Source organism: Oxyura jamaicensis, chromosome 1 (genome assembly GCF_011077185.1).
Source record: "Oxyura jamaicensis isolate SHBP4307 breed ruddy duck chromosome 1, BPBGC_Ojam_1.0, whole genome shotgun sequence".
NCBI classification, from domain to species: Eukaryota; Metazoa; Chordata; class Aves; order Anseriformes; family Anatidae; genus Oxyura; species Oxyura jamaicensis.
Window position 1 is genome coordinate 133,391,640 of NC_048893.1, and position 18,667 is coordinate 133,410,306.

At 38.3% G+C, this 18,667-nt stretch overlaps 1 protein-coding gene across 2 annotated transcripts; it reads right to left on the bottom strand.

Annotated features, from left to right (window-relative positions):
• Positions 1-3,390: 3,390 nt before the first annotated feature.
• Positions 3,391-18,325, bottom strand: LOC118160149 (granulocyte-macrophage colony-stimulating factor receptor subunit alpha-like). Of its 2 annotated transcripts, XM_035314738.1 has the most exons (11): positions 18,155-18,268; positions 15,979-16,157; positions 15,618-15,646; positions 12,071-12,200; positions 11,809-11,978; positions 9,399-9,538; positions 7,695-7,733; positions 6,646-6,784; positions 6,016-6,103; positions 5,368-5,449; positions 3,391-3,679 (listed from the first exon to the last, which is right to left on the bottom strand). In XM_035314738.1, the coding sequence occupies exons 4-11, from the start codon at positions 12,196-12,198 to the stop codon at positions 3,611-3,613; spliced, it is 855 nt and encodes a 284-aa protein (XP_035170629.1). In that variant the 5' UTR covers positions 12,199-12,200; positions 15,618-15,646; positions 15,979-16,157; positions 18,155-18,268; the 3' UTR covers positions 3,391-3,610. The 2 variants fall into 2 exon arrangements, with proteins under 2 accessions (XP_035170629.1, XP_035170608.1); XM_035314717.1 differs by lacking the exons at positions 15,618-15,646; positions 15,979-16,157 and having other exon boundaries at positions 18,155-18,325.
• Positions 18,326-18,667: the final 342 nt, after the last annotated feature.

The window sequence follows — 18,667 nt, forward strand, 5'->3', positions numbered from 1 at the left end:
GTTACTTGTGCATCCCAGACAGATCCTCCTGCTCCCACTCTGAAGAGCTTCCAAGCCTGTAGCAAACAGCAGAGGAGTGGCATGCTCTCTGGTACTCTCTCAGATTGTGGATCTGTGTAACACATTGAGGAAGTCTGGGTTTTGAGGTTTTGGGGTTTGGATACTTTTTTTTTTTTTTTTTTTTTTTTTTAATTAAAATACACTACAGCAGAACAATCCAAACAGCCAAAAAGGACAGTGTTGTAACCACCACAAAGGAACTCTTCTCCCCAGGGGATTTCTTTGCTTAACTATATTTAGGGCAAATCCTCACCTGAGGCTTTAAAAAATGTAAACACAAAACAAACAAGCAAAAAATCTCCAAGCAAGGCTAGTGCAGTTGATGACGTTATCAAAGCCTGTTATCTTTTGGAGGCTAGGAAACCAGCACTGAACAGTCTCACTATAACCCAGGAGAGGAAGAGGAATCGGCTATTTCCAGAGGAAAACTGGGCAGATATACTGAGATTGGTTCCCAACTTTGAGTTCTACAAAGAGTAGAGTCACTGCAGAAACAGAATTAAAAACAACCTTTCCTAAAAGTCTGTAAAGCTTGAAGAATAATTCATTGATCCAACAGCAATAAGGGTACTCACAGGAACTGCCTAGACATTTGTATTGCTGATATATTATGACTTTTGTATAGACTGCAGCATTACAAAGGCCTTCTTTTTGGTCCTTGCACCAAAGATTCTCTATTTTTCAGGAGATGATGTTCTTCACAGAACAGAGGAACAGCAACAGGAGACCAGAATGCAGGACTTCTATCTGTGTGAACATCCAAATCACTTGAGTAGAAGGTTATGCAGCCTGGCCATCCTTTTGTAGTGATCACTATATGGGGCCTTTGCTCAGGGATGGGAAAGGGACACCTTAACCCCACACCTACTCCCTCCTCCACTGTGTCATGGATAGGATAACTTGTGTTTTCATCAGGATGCTAGAAGTGAATTCCAGGTTGCTGGGTGGCTTTGTAGCCTCATCAGCTTTCCTAGTGAAAGCAGTGTGGGTGCACGAAGTTCACCAAAGGCCATGATTGAATGCGAGTGAAACAGGATGGATAGGATCCGGTAAACCTTATCTGTTTCATTTCACTTAAATTAAAATAAACTTTGCCTTTAGTTGGACACTTTTGATGCAGAAGCTCTTATTGTTTAAAGAATAGGCTCTTTCTCTATTTTTGTTTTTAAAGATATTTGAAAGAAATTGTTAATAAAAGCTTGTTTAGAAACACAGAATCAGAAAAAAATTGGTTTCAAAGGGGACTTCTTGAAGGTCATGTGGACTAGAGGAATTTTTTCACCCTGAGTGAACTTTATCTGCCAGGTTGGGATTTCAGCTGCCTGAGATGTTTTTAACTGTCCTGAGACCTGCTGGAAGGGCAATGTGTCAGGATACATGCAAAACAGGAGAATTATAGAAATTACCAGAAACAACATTTAGATACATATGCTGGGCAAGCAAACTACAGGAGCTCCTCAACTGGATCTGCAACTCATTAAACAAACACTGGTTAAGGATGTGAGTCAAGGGCAGTCTTGTATGCAAGGACTATGATGTGACAGACTTTAAAATGCTGAGAGGAAGCAGAAAGGCAAACAGTGTAATATATACATTGGATTTCGTGAGAGTCAACTTCAGCTTGCTCAGGGCAGGATAGGGTCTCAGATCCAGAGGTCTGTCTGTCTCTCACTCCTTAGCTTGGAGACTGGCAGTAATTCAGAGACTTCTATGGAAGTGTCCTGCCAGCAGCCTAGATTTAGGTTCCAGAACATCCTTTCTCTTCTTGCTGTGTCTTGGATACAATGATACTGACCACAGCTCATCCCTTTTAGTCCCAAGTAACATCTTTAAACAGATTTTGACATCTGCTACTTTTGCCCCTGGCATACAACCTACCGTGACAGATATGTCCTCTCATACCACACAGACTAGGGTCTCCGAGACCTCTACCCCCACTTGCTTCCTCCTGACTTTGAGGATCTACTCTGCTGCAGGAGCTCACTTGGTGCCTGCCTGGTGGACCTCAGTTCATGCTGTGGGATGGTTCAAGGCATGCTTCCCTCCAGCCAGGGCTCTGCTTGGTTTGTTTGTTTGTTTGTTTCATTTTCTGGCAGAATCACAGAAACAAAGATGAAACCAATTCCAGAAAAAGTGTTTTTTTTGTTATTCTTTTCTTTTTTTTTTTTTTAGCAGTCTCAGGGAAAACTGAAAAAAACAGTAAGGAGCAGAATTGCTTTGTAGGCACGGGAGATGTTTAGTATTTAGTCTGGAGAGACAGTCATGCCAGTAATGCTGGCATGAGGAAAAACAGATCATTTACAATGGCAGCAATAGTGAACTCAGCTGTTGTAACCATGCAGTCCTGTAATATGGTATTTCTATTGCTAGTAACAGACCATTGAACAGGTTTTTGTAGCTAATTTTTTTACTTTTGTCTTTGTGTGGTACCACCAAGGTACCACCACTGATGCAGTGTATCCTTGGATGACAGCAGAGGCCTTTAGAAGTGGAGACACAGGATATGGTAATGAGGTGTACAGGCATGGGGGGAATAAGAGATGGGACACTGGGCACACCATGGTTATAAATGACCTCTAACCCTTGGTTTCCCCAACTGAAATGATCCATGTGTTAAAGTGAAAAGCATGATTAGGTTCCATACCAAGGTTGTGTCTCATATCTGCTTACTAGTTAGAGGTTCAGGGTGTGTCACTTCTGTTTTGTCCAGGTGTTATAAAAACAGCCAGCCTGCACTTCAGCTTGCAAGTGGCAGGCTTCTGGTTGAAAGTTCAAACATTTAATTTCTGACATTGCACATCATCCCTCCTCCCCTTTCCAGTTATCTGATACCGGCTAGTATTCACAATTCAAGTTATATTTTTATCTACCACTAATGTGAAGTGATGAGAAGTGGGAGGAAACCTTTGGGTTCGTAAATAGTGAGGCTCAGCCTCCAGGTGATATTGTGCTGAAGAACTTAGCAACATAGTTTGGAGGCAACAAATGGGTTTATAAGAAAATTGTCTTCTGAAATCTTTAACAATATTCATTTTCTGTGGACAAGTGAGCATTTTGGGGATGTTTAATCTTGGCTTATTTTCAGTGGGTTTTCATAGAGATGATAAATTTTTACTCCTGGTTACAGCCTTGATCAAGCTGCTTCCTAGGCAGTGGACCACTGGAAGTTCTGAATAAAATCCTTAAATTTGGTTGCTCCTATTTTATTCCTTTGGATGAGATTGAAAAATAGTATAAAAACTTCCAGAGCACTACTGAAATGTTTTTGGTGAAACACTGCAAAAATGGTCTTCATAAGAAGAATGAAGAAATCATCATAGGAAGAAGGAAGTCCATACAACTGAAAATATTTTTGGAAAATGCAAGCAAATACAAAGAGTTTTTCAAAAACTGGTTGCTAAGGAGCTGCCTCTACAGGCAAAGCTGTTATCTCTGCTTACAAGAGGGACAATATGAAAAACCTGTAAATTATTGCCAACAAGATACATAATTGTTCATGTGAAAACAAAAAGAAAAATAAAAAAGTCCAACTCTCTTCATTTGCATGCCATTATGCCACTTCTTCAATAATGGTTATTTCTTCAGTTTCATGCTTTATTAATTGATTCTCATATTCTGTCTATTAAAAGAAGAATAAAACATTTCATTAGTGTTTCATGCATTAGATTAGTCACTAGTTTATAATTTTGAACCTCCCATTATTTAAATGGTAGTTCTTTATTATATGGAAGCTGTTGCAGGACTTTGTCAGTGAGAGGACTGAAGTAGTAATGTCTAGATAATTCCTTCATGATGAGCTCCCCAAAGAGGACCAAAGGACATCTCACAGAATCCCAGAATCCCAGAATGGCCGAGGTTGGAAGGGACCTCTGAAGACCATCTAATCCTACCCCCCTGCCGAGCAGGATCACCTAGAGCATGTTGCACAGGATGGCATCCAGGTGGGTTTTGAATATCTCCAGAGAAGGAGACTCCACAACCTCCCTGGGCAACCTGTGCCAGTGCTCTGTCACCCTCACAGTAAAGAAGTGTGCTCTCATATTTAGCTGGAACCTCCTGTGCTTCAGTTGCCTCTTGTCCTGTTGCTGGGCGCCACTGAAAAGAGATTGGCTCCATCCTCTTGACACCCTCCCCTCAGATATTTATACACATTTATGAGGTCTCCCCTCAGTCTTCTCTTTCCCGGGCTAAACAGGCCCAGTTCTCTCAGCCAGTCCTCGTACGACAGGTGCTCCAGTCCTCTAATCATCTTAGTAGACCTCCTCTGGACTTGCTCCAGTAGTTCTATGTCCCTCTTGTACTGAGGAGCCCAGAACTGGACACAGTACTGCAGGTGTGGCCCCACCAGGGCTGAGCAGAGGGGTAGGATCACCCCCCATGACCTGGTGGCAGCACTCTTCAAAATGCACCCCAGGGTACCGTTGGCCTTCTTGGCCACAAGGGCACATTGCTGACTCGTGGTCAGCCTGATGTCCACCAGGACTCCCAGGTGTCTCTCTGCAGAGCTGCACTCCAGCAGGTCACCCCCCAGCCTGCACTGGTGCTTGGTGTTATTCCACTCAAAAGCCAGAAAACTAATCTTTTTTAACATTGGAAAGTTCATGTGACTAAGGAACTGAAACTAAAAGGATTTATAGGAGCTTCCAGTGATCCAGTGTTTCCTTGCAGACATGTTCTTTCTTCCAGGCCTGTCTGTAGCCAACTCAAATACTTTCTGAATTGCAGCAAGTTTTGCACAATGCTCTCCAGACTGTCAGTTCCCCTTTGTTACTTGCAATCTGCTCCTTGCTCTCATGAGTCTCTCAAGCACTCTGCGTAAGCTAGAATCTTTTAGCTCTCTACTGTGCTTTCTTACTCGAAAGCTTCCCTTCTTAAGCGGTGTTACCAAATATTAACATGGTCTCAGCATCTGCTACAACAAAAGTATTTTTGACCAGAAGTAGATTTCTCTGTCCATTCTCACCCCATAGCTGAGCAGCAGCCTGGACCTACATTATTATTGTGCTGAGCTTAGGCTCAGCATTCTTTTAGTGATAACATATGGTTTATAGGGAGAGCTAGGTGAAATTATGTATTTGTCAAATGCTCCAGGTGGATATATCACAAATATTTTAGAATGGAAAAGGAAAACCAGAAGAATTATTTTCATATGGAACTCCTCTTTCAGTACACCAATAGAAGAAAAAAAAAAAGAAAGAAAAGAAATTCTGTGCTTCTGCACATTTCTCTGACAATTCGGTCATACCTTTGAAACTGCAATGGATACTCATTTACAACAAATTTCAAAAAAATGGAAGGAAAATATACCTGGAAATTCATTGGAGCGATCTCATGGAATGGGTCTTTTGGCTGTAGTACTCTAGCAGGTACTATTTTCAAATAGATGTTTCTACAGTGACAAAAAGGGGTGGTGAAGAAAAGACTCACTATGCAAACATATCAAAATGTACTATATTATTATTATACTCCTGAATTATTATTTTCTTCCTCCAAGACAAAAGTAATGAAAGATTAACTAAAAATTGTGTGGATTGAAAACAATGGCATCAGTTTATTGTTCAGAATTTGGATTATAATAACCTATTTTATGACTTTTTAACAAATCGTAGGAAGTTTTTTCATCCTCTTAAAGAGAAATGTTCTTTAAATAAGGAAATTTTACATGCCACCCCTCTACATTGCAGTATCTGAAAGTAGGAAAGGGGAACTGATATAAGACTGCGTCTTGAAAGGAGTTGTGCAATATTGATCAAGCAAGTAAAAAGGCTGGAAATCAGAAATGTAGAGCCCACTTGAGGAATGTCCATGGTGTCATGAATCCTGCAAAAATTCAGTGTCAGTTTTCCCCACCTCCTTAAAAGACACAAGAACTTTTCTATTGGATAAAGATGAGTTATTTCAGGTACATAATAATAATAATAATAATAATAAAAATGCACAAGAAACAAAGCTTACACTGCACAGAGAAAAAATACGAAACTTGCTGCCAGTCCTGATACCAAAAGTAGCACATATGATGAAGTAGACATAAGTTGTTCTCCTCCTGAAAGACATGTAGTCATCAAAATGTTGTTTAGTATCTCAGAATAGGAAAGATTGCTCAACTATATGTAACACCAGTATGAAGTCGCTTCTTCCTTAGCCTAGCTCCTTATGATCTTGTAATATGTGAAGGAGTAGGATGGCAGATGATATGAGGGCCATCTTCAGTAACTTGAGACTTTACCAAGCATTTTCTGAGGTTCTAAGGCCTACAGAGTACTTCAAAATTCAAGATGACAGGGAGTAACAGGGAAATGAGAAGTTTATAAAGACAAAAGTAGAAATGGAAGAAGGAAAACAGCTAGCAATGAAGACCTGAAAAAATGTGCTTTATTCACTATCTTCTGGCAAGAAGAATTAACTGTCACAACTGGCTGGAAACCTTCCTTATACTAAGAGATATTCTGGTTCTTTGCTCCTTTCATCCAAGCAAATTGAAGAAATTTGCAAATATATAAATGTTTCTATCTGTGAAGTAAGAAGTGAGGCAGACAAGTAATATCTGAGAAAAAAATAGGTCAAGAAAATGATTTTCATTCTTACCAAACTCTACAGGTGTACTCCATTCTCCCCAGTTTTTGCTCACTAAGCAACCATTGTCAGTAGCTCTGATTTTGATGCTGTATCTTTTCTCTGCACTGAAGCTGTCAAATATGTAGGAGTTTCCAGTGATGTTAGTTTCCTAAACAGAAAACAACTAGACTGAGAGCTTTTTCTTTGCTAGATGACAATGTGTCTGCTTCATTTAATGACATAGACACTTACAAATTTTGCACATCTATCTATTGACAGATGAGTGAAATAACAAATAGAAAATCATCCCTTAAGAAATTAGCTTGTTCCATCTTAATTCCTTTTGTATGAACATCTTTGTCAGTGGTGCTGGGAGGATGAAATTTGCAGCATTTAACCTCTGCTAAAGAGCAGAATTTTGGAAAAAAAAACAATAGTGCAATTTCAATCCATAAGTCTTTTAGCAGGAATTTCTTTGAAGAACTGGCATTCCCTTTCCCATAATTGATTTCAAAACTGAAGTAAAGTTTAACAATCAGATTACATAGAAGTGAAACATTTGTCATATATGGAAATGCTTCTCAGAAGAGTACTGAGGTTTCTTGAAAACTTTTTAACTTTTTTTTTTTTTTTTTCTTCTTCTTCCTCCTTTATACTGATTTAATCTTTCAGTTGATATCTTCCTACATCCTTCATCTCAACCTCTCCCAGAGACCGTTTATTAAAGTACAAATCTCCAAATCTCCACAGTTCTCCTTTTTTTTTTTTTTTTTTTTTTTTTTTGTCTACAACAGCAATGTGGAATTATGATCCATATTTATACACAAATATGAGTTTGCTATGAAGTACAATGAACAGTAAAATGGAAGATTTTGTGACTTGCAAAGAAATAATATAAAGTTTCACATATGCAGGGATATATTTTATAAACATCAGTTTCAAACTGTGTTGAGGAAACTTGTAAATAAGAAACATACACAGTATACTGAAACCAAAGCAATTTGATTGGAGGATGTTCTTATATAGGTGGCTTTTCAACCCAGCATAAACGTTAGATTAATAAGGTAATAAAGACTTACCATTTTAGATGTGTCTTTGATGCCTTTCTCAGGATCAGCCTAGCAATAAGAGAAAACTTGAAGGTTTATGATTGTTCCTTTTGTTTCTTTATAATAAGGTGTCTTGCCTTATGAATGTTTGATTTTCAGAAAACAACAACAAAACCCACATGCTTCATATGCCTTCTTTTATGGACCATTAAGTTAAATGGTTCTTCCACTGAAATATTTTTCCTTAACAGTAATGCTCTAAAATAATGTACACTTTAATTTTGATTGTAGAACTGTGAATCAAAGAACTAAGCAAAAACAACAAGAGGCTCAGGTTGGCCACAAATGAAAAGTGTGGTGTTTCACTTGTACGTAAGAGTATCTTAAAAAATACTAGCAAACTGGGGCAATGCTTTCTCCATCAAAACTTTTGTCTATGTAACTTTTGCCCTGTTAATCTTTTAATTAATTATATTATGTCTTTCTTTTAATTTTTATTTTTTTTCTGTTGGAACAATGAATTCAACTGTTCCTACAAATATTTCAAGCAATATTTTTGATGGATATAATACTACTGTGTGTATTCATCCAAATCGTCAAAATACTTGCAATTATTAAAATGTATACTAACAACCATATATAGGTAAGATCTGGGAAACCTGGATATTCTGTTCTAATAACATGACTATATATATATATATATATTTATTAAGACATGGATGATTCTTTCTACTTTCAGTTAAAAAAAAGACACTGAACTTGAAAAAACAAACAAACAAACAAACAAAAAAAAACACCAAAACCCTCCCACAACCCACAATGAACTGATGTGTATTTCTGCCCATTTATATCTGATTGTGACAGCTGCAGTGAAATTCACAACTGTATATAAGGTGCAGACCTACTTTAGCTAAACCTCAGAATCAGATAAGGTACAGACTTTGAGGTCATCTAAGTAGACAGTTGGATCTGGGAGGATGCTTGTTTGCACAAAAGCTGCATACAAAAGAATTACAGAATTCCAGTTAACAGTAAAACAGGAAACACACAAGAAACAAAACAAAACAAAACAACAAAAACAAAGCCACGAGGGAGAACTTGGCACAAGTTATAAAATGAGCATGTTAAATGTTGCTGTTAACATTATCTATTTAAACCATCCACCTTTCTACTTTGCATTGCTCACATTTTATCCTCTAATGCTTTGCAAATGAGGAACATCATACATTTCTGATCTTTAAACCAGCTAGCTACATTTAAAGTAAAAATTTTGGGAAATGTTGAGCCCTTGCAACAATCTTAGAATTCCAGTTACACACTGAATTCACTTTATTGGCCAACTACATCCTTTAGCAGAATTATGTTCATGTCAGGCAACTTCTATACATAGCAAAACCAAGAAGGCCAAGCTAGGATGTCTTTTTTTTTTTGCCCCCCCCCGGGGGGGGGGGGGGGGGCGGGGCTGGACCCGGGGGCCCCCCCCGCAACTAGGTATTGGTAATGGTGAGGAAGATTATGCTCTATGTATTCACCCTCAGTGTGGGGATCCTTGCCCAGTTTCTTTAATGGCCAGCTGTAGCACGGACTGAAAGCACGCCTATAACTGTGCAAGGATACCTTGTATAAAAATGGAGGGGTCACTCAAACAGAAGGACAGGGGATCAGTTTTATGGTAGTGAGTACGGAAATACAAGCAGGCAAAAAGAGTTAAGTGTTATAATCAATTCTTCTTACCTTCTTTTCTATGACCACTTGATATTTGAAACAAGTGTCTCTTTTCACATGACTTGTACGAGGTGGTTGCCATTTAATTTCACAAATATGAGAAAGTCCTGTACAGTCCACAGTGATATTTAATGGAGGGGTGAGCTTCTCTGAAATAATTTAATTAAGAATAAAATTATTATGCATCTATAAATACAACTGATTAAAAACCAAGTCTTTTTACTCTGTCTTTTTAAAATGTAGGTGGCTAGGTGTCTGTTCAAGCAACTAGTCTAAAAAGTTGTAATGCAGCTTTGTGAGAATTACCAGATTCACCCCATATTCAAAAGCAGAACTTCCTGATTTAACACTCCAGTTGAGGAGCCTGGAATATCAGAAGTAACTGTAGGTAAAATAAAATTAAAACAAACAAACTCAGATTGGAAATTAGGAGAAATTTCTTCCCAGAAAGAGTGGTCAGGCATTGGAACGGGCTGCCCAGGGAAGAGGTAGAGTCGCTGTCCATGGGGGTGTTTTTAGGAAAGGTTGGATGTGGTGTTTAGGGACATGGTTTAGTGGTTAACAGTGGTGGTAGGGGGATGGTTGGACCAGATGATCTTGGAGGTCTTTTCCAATCTTAATAATTCTATGATTCTATGAAACAAACCCATTGTAATATTTTACTGAATTGAGAAATTTAATCTGAGCAGCTATTTTTGTTTGTTTTGTTTCGTTAGTGTTCATATTAAATTGAATCAATTTATCAATTTCCTTTTTTTTTTTTTTTTTTTTTTTTATAAAAAAAAAATTGGCCCTCAAAAAAAAAAAAAAAAAAAAAAGGAAAAAAAATATTTTACTCATTGTACTAAGGCAGTTGGTTCTTTTGTATTCTGTGGATGAACAGAGTTCAGAATTACGAGATATTAGTATAGACCTAACATCTACTTAGTCCCACTCAGGCATCCATAGCTACTTAATTCCAAAAGATGAGCTTATTCTTTCATAGAACACATATTTGACTGAAATGTTCAAAATTCTCTGACCTGTGGTTTCAAATTGTCTCTATGTTCATTTTTTTTTTCACTCTTGTACTTTTGGCTTTTCAGCCATTAAGGCTGGGAAAAGGAATAAAAAATGTGTTTTGAGGAGCAGATTTTTATTTATTTATTTATTTATTTATTTATTTATTTATTTTTCCCTAGGGATGAATTCTTCACTCTCTTAGTGTGATACTAGAAATACAAAGGAAGGGCGATGGATATCATCTACCTGGACTTGAGCAAAACCTTTGATATAGTCCTTCACCACATTCTTCTCTCTAAATTGGAGAGGAATGGATTTGAAGGATGGACTGTTAGGTGGGTGAAGAATTGGTTGGCTGATTGCAGCCAAAGGCTTGTGGTCAGTGGTTCTATGTCTGGGTGGAGGCCAGTCACAAGTTGTGTCCCTCAGGGGTCAGTCTTGGGACTGGTGCTCTTCAACTTCTTTATCAATGACATAGACAACAGAATTGAGTGCACCCTCAGCAGGTTTGCAGATGACACCAAGCTGAGTGGTGCAGTTGACACAACAGAGGGAAGGAATACCATCCAGAGGGACCTGGGCAGGTTGGAGAAGTGGGCCCATGAGAACCTAATGAGGTTCAACAAGGCCAAGTGCAAGGTGTTTCACTTGGGCTGGGGCAATCCCAGGTATTTACATAGACTGGGCAAAGAAGAACTTGAGAGCAGCCCTGCAGAGAAGGACTTGGGGCATCCTGATGGACAAGAAGCTGTCAGTGCACACATGCAGCCCAGAAGGTCAAATATGTCCTGGGCTGCATCAAAAAAGGGGTGACCATCAGGGAGAGGGAGGCAATTGTCCCCCTCTACTCTGCTCTTGTAAGACCCCACCTGGAATACTGCATGCAGGCCTGTGGCCTCCAGCTCAAGAAGGATGTGGAGTTCTTGGAACAGGTCCAGAGGAGGGCCGCTAAGATGATCAGAGGGATGGAGCACCTCTCCTATGCACAAAGGTTGAGGGAACTGGTCTTGCTTTGCTTGGAGAAGAGAAGGCTCTGGGGAGACCTCATTGCAGCCTTCCAGTTCTTGAAGGGAGCGTATAAACAGGAGGGGAAATGCCTGTTTATATGTGTTGATAATGATAGGACAAGGGGGAATGGTTTCAAACTAAGACAGGGGAGATTTAGGTTAGAAATTAGGAGAAAGTTTTTCACCCAGAGGGTGGTGAGGCACTGGAACAGGTTGCCCAGAGAAGTTGTGGATGCCCCATCCTTGGAGGCATTCGAGGCCAGGCTGGATGTGGCTCTGGGCAGCCTGCTCTAGTGGTTGACAACCATGTCCAGAGCAGGGGTTTGAAACTAGATAATCTTTAAGGTCCTTTTCAACCCAGGCCATTCTATGATTTTATGAAATAAAATTGAAAAAATATAAATCCTTACCAATTTTGTACAGAGCAATCATATTCTTGTAGGACTGAATATTTTGTCCACTTCCATTTACCAGGAAATAAGCATTCTTATTTTCTATTGTCACATTTTGGAATCTACATCCTGTGTGCCTTCCACAATTATCTTTGACATAATTCTGGCATCCTATGAAATCTTCTTTCCTTTATATGACAAATTGCTTCAGTTAATTATTAGCAATGTTACATGTCAGACCAGAGTTCAAAATTCACAAGACTGAAGAAGACCTACTTACCGTGAGCTCTTCCAGTACAAGAAATATTGGGTATCTCCTGGAACTGTCCTACTCACATGCCAAGTGCAGTTCATGAAGGAAACATTATATATCACACAGATAAAATTTTCTATGGCTGTGCCATTCATGTCTGCAAACACAGGAAGAATATACCACATCAGTTCTGTGGAGAGATTGTGTAACTGTTTAAACCCTGTAGAGCTATGCATACCTATTTAGTGATTTTTAAGCATCTGATTAGCAAAACCTACTGCATGCTAGTTGGGTCTTGCAATTACATGTTTACTTCAACATAGCAGTGATTTTAACTGTGTTGAGTCTGAGGATTATCTGCCATTGTTACAGATACTGAAAATTTTACTATGATTTAATCAGCTCAGGGACATGATGTAGTGGAGACTACTAATGAAGACAGTCACTGTTGAGTTCTTTGTTTAGATCCTCAGTTTATCTAAGGTCCAGCCTACAATGGAATATAAATTCTACAACTATGAGCCAGGGAAGTTCTCTATCCCATGTCTGTGTTATGCACTGACTTTTGGTTGATTTATAAAGGACTAAGGATTTAAAATAAGCTGCCCAACTCTTTCATTGTGTAACAATTAGATTATTACAACCTAACCCTGAGACTGTTTCCCAAAACTAGTTCCTGCAGAACTGTCATTATTTTGAGGAGAGAATGGTGTATTTTCAATCTTTAATTTAGAGTCATTGTTAATCTGTTCAAGACTAAGGCACATTGGATTCAAGGATATGGGGAATTTTGAATGCACAGAACTTGATAGGCCCAAATATCCATGTCATTAATGCAAAACCAAGAAAAAAAATGAAGTGTAAGTTGATCATTTGCTTACATTAAAGAACTGTTCAGGTTGTATATTCACATGAGGAATTAGTTTTATATGTTTTGTCTTCCCTATCAAAAGGTAAGATCTTCAACAGGAAATAATAATCATGCAGTTAGCTACTGTCATCATGAACTGAAGTACTGCATGACGGCTTTCCTAGACACTGAATTGTTGAGCTTAAGCACCATCACTGTCTACCATTGGATGTACCTCCACAGTGAGCCTTAAAGCACCCCCTATGTCAAACACTTGTTCTCAAATGGTGCTAAGAAGCCATCATCTTATGAGAACAATTGGCTGTCTTCTGTCCAAGCTTCACTGCAGTCCCAGCTGGAAGCCTCTTTCTCTTTATTTTCCCATAGAGCAGCTGATCACATAGCTGACAGCACTGATTTCACAGAATCATAGAATCACAGAAGCATCTAGGTTGGAAGAGACCTCCAAGATCACCTAGTCCAGCCTCTGACCTATGACTAATGCTGTATTTGAGCAGACCAAAACATACATCAGTGAATTCTTAGGGGGAAAAGTAAAAGGAAAGAGAAAGCACAGAACAAGCCTTCACTTATACAGTCTCTCAACTGCTGGTGAGAAGTGTCCTAAGGGGTTTCAAAGTTAAGAGCTACTTCATAGATCACTGTACTTAGCAGTCCAAGAAAGCCTGATCCCCCAATAATTTTTTCCATCACTTCCAAAACTATTTTTTTAGTTGTGGAGTCACCGTCCCTTGGGGTGTTTAAGGAAAGGTGGGACATAATGCTTAGGGTCATGGCTTAATGGGTGACATTTGTCATAGGGTGATGGTTGGATGAGATCTTGGAGGTCTTTTCCAACCCTAATGATTCTATGATTTATTTGGCCTCCACCACATCCCTTGGGTGAACAAGGGGAGAGTTCAAAAGGTGTATTTTCCTTCTGGATCCTTTTCTCTCCTCAGCAGTGATGTGAGAAAAAGTAATCTTTCTCCAGAAAAGGTGCTCAAGAATACACTCTTATACCTTTTACCTTATATTTTTTCTTGGCTGGATTCAGGCAGTTACTGTTCTGTATAAAGGTTTTTGGGACTACTCTACAGAAGGGATTTTATTTTATTTTTTCCTCATTTGAGCATACTAGGAATGTAGGCACATAATAAATGTGGCCTGGCTCAACGTTTCCAGAGGCAAAGGCTGCTATCTAGGACACCTACTACAATGAGACTGCTATCTAGAAGACCTAATACAATGTTATATACCTTACCTAGATATATAGAGAGAAATAAAATCCCATCACTCAGAACACCTCAGGGGAAACATCCTCTTCACACTCACCACATGGGTAGTCAGCACACACTACAGGAAATGTTATCAGGGATAAGATCTTGCAAAGAAGTCCCAAGAGCAGCAACCATCTAAACTTTACACCTTTGGAGATAAACTGGAATGGTTCAACAGACTACAAATTTGCCACAATAATCCTGGATCTCTGGAAAGCTTCATCTCTTCCAAGAGTAAGGTCAGAATTCTTTCAAGAGCTCAGTTCAACAACATTTCTTTCAACAGTAGTGTTGTCTTAAGCATTGTCTGCCCTTCTCTATCCTCCATGTCCCCTTCCTGATTCCATCCTGCCTCCCTGGCTATGCCATTCCTTGTAGGGCTTCCTAGTGATTTGAGCTGAAGAAGTGATCATCACCAAAACCAATAATGCTCTGCCACCCCAGTAATTCTTATTTCATATTGCTTTTCTGTCTGTCTTTGCACCCCTTACCATAAGTAATGGAGCAAACTCACCTGAGATAACGGTATGGATTAGCAACAAAGAGCTAAGTAGAACTATCTAAGCTACTCCTGCTGTTGCAAGAAATGTTGACCTTATCTAGATGTTAGAGACATTCAAGCACTCAGCATAGAGCTGATTACTTATATACATATCCCAACTGATATACATATTTATATATATTTATAACATGCCACTCCTGAGGGTCCAGTGGGTATGGTTCAGTAGTAAGGTGGCAGACAGCTTCACTCAGTTGTCTCTTCTGACACAGATTCACTTTATGACCCTGGGTCAATCAAATCTATGCACTTCACATCCACATTTACAAAAGGGAAATACTACTGGAATGGAAATAGGGAAGTTTTCTTCCCATCAAGTAACTGTAGTAGTCTGATGTATGATTGCAAGTGCTGTACAAGGGTCTTAAAGTTGTGGGTTTTGTAAAAAACCTTTGGTGATGATACAAATAAAAATAAATATAAATAAATAAATAAATAAATAAATAAAAAGGGTTATCAGATCAGATAACAACCTGGTTCAGGTGTGTCCCAAAAGTTGAATTGACTGGGGACATAGGACATAGGGTGAAGGGAACTCCTAAGACGGCACTGTGGCAGAGGGAAAGGCAAAATAAACCAATCCATTGGCCTCTGCAGTGATGGCTTCAGCTTTTTATATCCAAGAGAAGCATACAGAGACATACTTAAATATTCTTTAAACTTATGAGCCTGATTTCTGCAGCCACAATTTTACTCTGTATACAAACCAGCCATGACACATGTCACATTCAGATCAAAATCAAGTACACACTGGGAAGCTCACTCAAATATGTTTGAATCACATTATTTGCTTTGTGGATAGGACTTTAATCCCAAGTTTTGTGGAGATTTATTGTTAATTTCTTCTTTATTCACCTTTCTGTGGTGTGCAAAAGTATGGCTAAACTTCCTTCAAGGTGCTGTTTATTTTTGAGCCTACTCTATTCACCTACAGTGTTAGTTTTACAATTTTACTTTTATTTTTAATAACACTTGGAATGGAACTAAGTCTTCATGAGATGTTTCTCCCATTGTTTCAGTGAGATACAGATTTTTTTTATCCTTCCAGTTTGTGCTTGAGAACTATACTTGCTTGTATATAATATCCTAACAAGGTTATTTTGTTTCAAACGTGAATAACTTATTTCCCCATATTTTAGTATCTTTAACTATATATGATTATTATTTTTTTTTTTTTGGGGGGGGCATTCTTTATATTGTTATATCTTTATATCTTTTTGTGAAAGAGGTAGGGTACTTAATTGAGTGGAACTGATGTGATGATTGTGTTTGCACCCAACTCTATAACAACACACTATTTTAAGCAGTGTTTTCTTTTCTTTGTTTATATGTTTGCTTCTATCTATCATTCTTTCTTCACTTTTTTGAGTCAACTTAGATTAGCTCCATCACTTCTGTGTATATTACAAACTGTAGGAGTTGTATCTGCAGAAAAATGTCAAAGAAAGTAAATTTGACTCTGCATTCTTTGTGGTAATCAGGATTGCTAACAAGGAAGGACTGGATCTCACTTCTGGGCTTTGAGTCCAAGACCATTTTTACTTTTTATTCAAAAGTTCCTGAATAGAAAATGCATAAACTGCTCTCAGCTCTTGGACACTATTGATCACACATTTTGTAAAGGATTAAAAATAACATATTTGGAATTAAAACATCTTACTTTAATATTGGAAAAAAATAAATAAATAAATTGCTTTAACCTTTTAACTTAACTCTAAAGATGCCACCAGACTGCAGGTTGGAGTTCATCTGACTTAACATTGTATAAGTGCTGTATAGCTGTGCCCACAAAGGAGATGGTAATTCTATGCTGCCTTTATAGTGTCTGGAAAGAAACAATACTTAAGACTGTTTATTCAAGCTAGGATGTGATGAATAAAGCCTTCACTCTGTTTGTTTCCCACCAGTCACTGGAAAGATAGGTCAGGATGACCAGCCTAGAAGGTTACTAAAGGCATCCCTCTATAACAAAGTTTTCTGCCTTTAATCCAGGAGGAACAATTCATTCTGCATCTCACATTATCTGGAATCCACATGTAACTACTACACCGAAATGTTGCCTTTCTTCTTTTTCTACGAAAATCACAAAATTATTTTTGACAATATATTTTCCTTCTCTTTCTTATACCTGTGGTATTATCATATATTTCTTCTCTTTAGAAAAACAGTTGCAGTAGAACTGTATTTTTTTTTTTTTTCCTCAGAGGTGGGAAAAACTTTCTTTTACATTTCAAGTAATTGCTGTGCAGATTATTGACCAAAATCTCAAGGAAACAAAGTATTTTCATGCAAAACTGTTTTCTTTCTGCATTGTAGAATTTTCCATGAAAATTGGCTACAGCTAGACTTCATACTGCAGAATAAGACAATTTTAATTATTATTATTTCTTTTTTTTCCTGAAAATGCTCAGTCCTGAGACATGACCACAGATTTTATCTAGGTTGAAACCCTGCTGCAGTGGCTATTCTCATTCAGACTGGTTAGGGAAGAAAAGAGTCTGATTAGACAAGAAAAAATCTGCCCAACAACCTGCTGGTTATAAGTAATATATGACCATGTAGCTTATCATGTCTGATAATGCTATGCCTTTCATAACCATTGGTAAGGAAGGTTACTTACTGGAAAACAAACAAACAAACAAAAATAACACTTTTTTTTTTTTTTTTTTTCTGTGTGGGGGGATGGGCAGGGAGGGAATACCTTATTAATGCTGGGCATCTTACTTAAGACGAGACCTCAGAGTTTATTTCCCAGCTTTACCTCTGAGACATTTAGAGAATTATTTTGCCTGTAGGGGAATATTAGAGATGTAATTATTGCTTACATGTTTTATGTGCTATGAGGATACATTTATGCTTACATTCCTCTGACATTTTCAGAGAATTATGGATATTGTGAAATATTCTACCTCAGTATTAAAACTGGAATAAGAGAAAAGACACATAAATACTTCAATTCAATTGGTACTTAAATGCAGTACTACTCAAAGGAATTTACTCTGTACAGAGATTTTGCTCTATGAATTTAAAAATCTGAATATTTCCAGGCAAGCTGTGCTTTCTGCAAGAGAATACAGAAAGTGACATAGGCACTCTTCAATACTGTAATGAAGGTTTTGCTGTAACAAGCAAAACACTGCTACTTGGATGAACCCAATAATGCTGTTAATATGGTCACTTTTCATTTTTAAAATTTTTAAATAACTATTTTCAGATTGCAGAAAAAATGTGCTAATAAGCCATCAAAATGTTGTCTAAGACGGTCTTTGGAGAAGAAAGCATGCATTTTGTAAGTAGTGTCTATCCACCCCTCACAGAGTTATTTTAAGTATATTACAACAACACAATGAGAAAACACAGTATTTCTCTGCCTAGCTTCTTTGGGATAACAGTTAACAGAGAAATATAAAAAATAAACATACCTTCTCCTTGCAAAGATGTTTCGTTGTGGCGGTTATAGTAAAGGGGCACAGAAGGGACGGAAGCCATAAATTTGCCTCAGAGGCATATTCTTCTGTGCTTTGACAGTGTTATTTCATTATTAAGTTCTTCTAAACTGCTCACGTAAGAGGGTGTAAAAATACCGCCTATATCTTACTCATTTCCCTTACCCTACACTTCCGTAAGGCAACAGGGAAAAAGCATCCATCGTATTGCTACAGGAAGGCAAGTAAGTAAGAGCAGAGTAACACACTCTTCACCACTTCCTTTGCATAATTTTCATTCGTTCCTGTCACCTTTGCTTCACAGAGGCTTCCATACCGGGCACAACCTCAAAGGCAGATGAAGATGCAAGTTGAACTTCTGGCTCAGGTATAGGTCAGCACCATTGTTTCAAACCACAGCACTGTTTTCAGCTTATTGCCAAGGGTCACTGCCCTGCATTGGAGATTATGCCTGGTGCTGTGGACTTCACTACAGCTGTTCACAGCTCT

Excerpts from the sequence above, each read along its gene's own strand:
- LOC118160149 (XM_035314717.1), bottom strand. The coding sequence starts at position 18,221 with ATGGCTTCCGTCCCTTCTGTGCCCCTTTACTATAACCGCCACAACGAA. Across the intron at positions 9,539-11,808 it reads GATTGCTCTGTACAAAATTG|AGAAGCTCACCCCTCCATTA; the intron begins GTAAGGATTTAT and ends AAATTATTTCAG. Across the intron at positions 3,680-5,367 it reads TCGCTCCAATGAATTTCCAG|ACAGAATATGAGAATCAATT; the intron begins GTATATTTTCCT and ends TTCTTTTAATAG.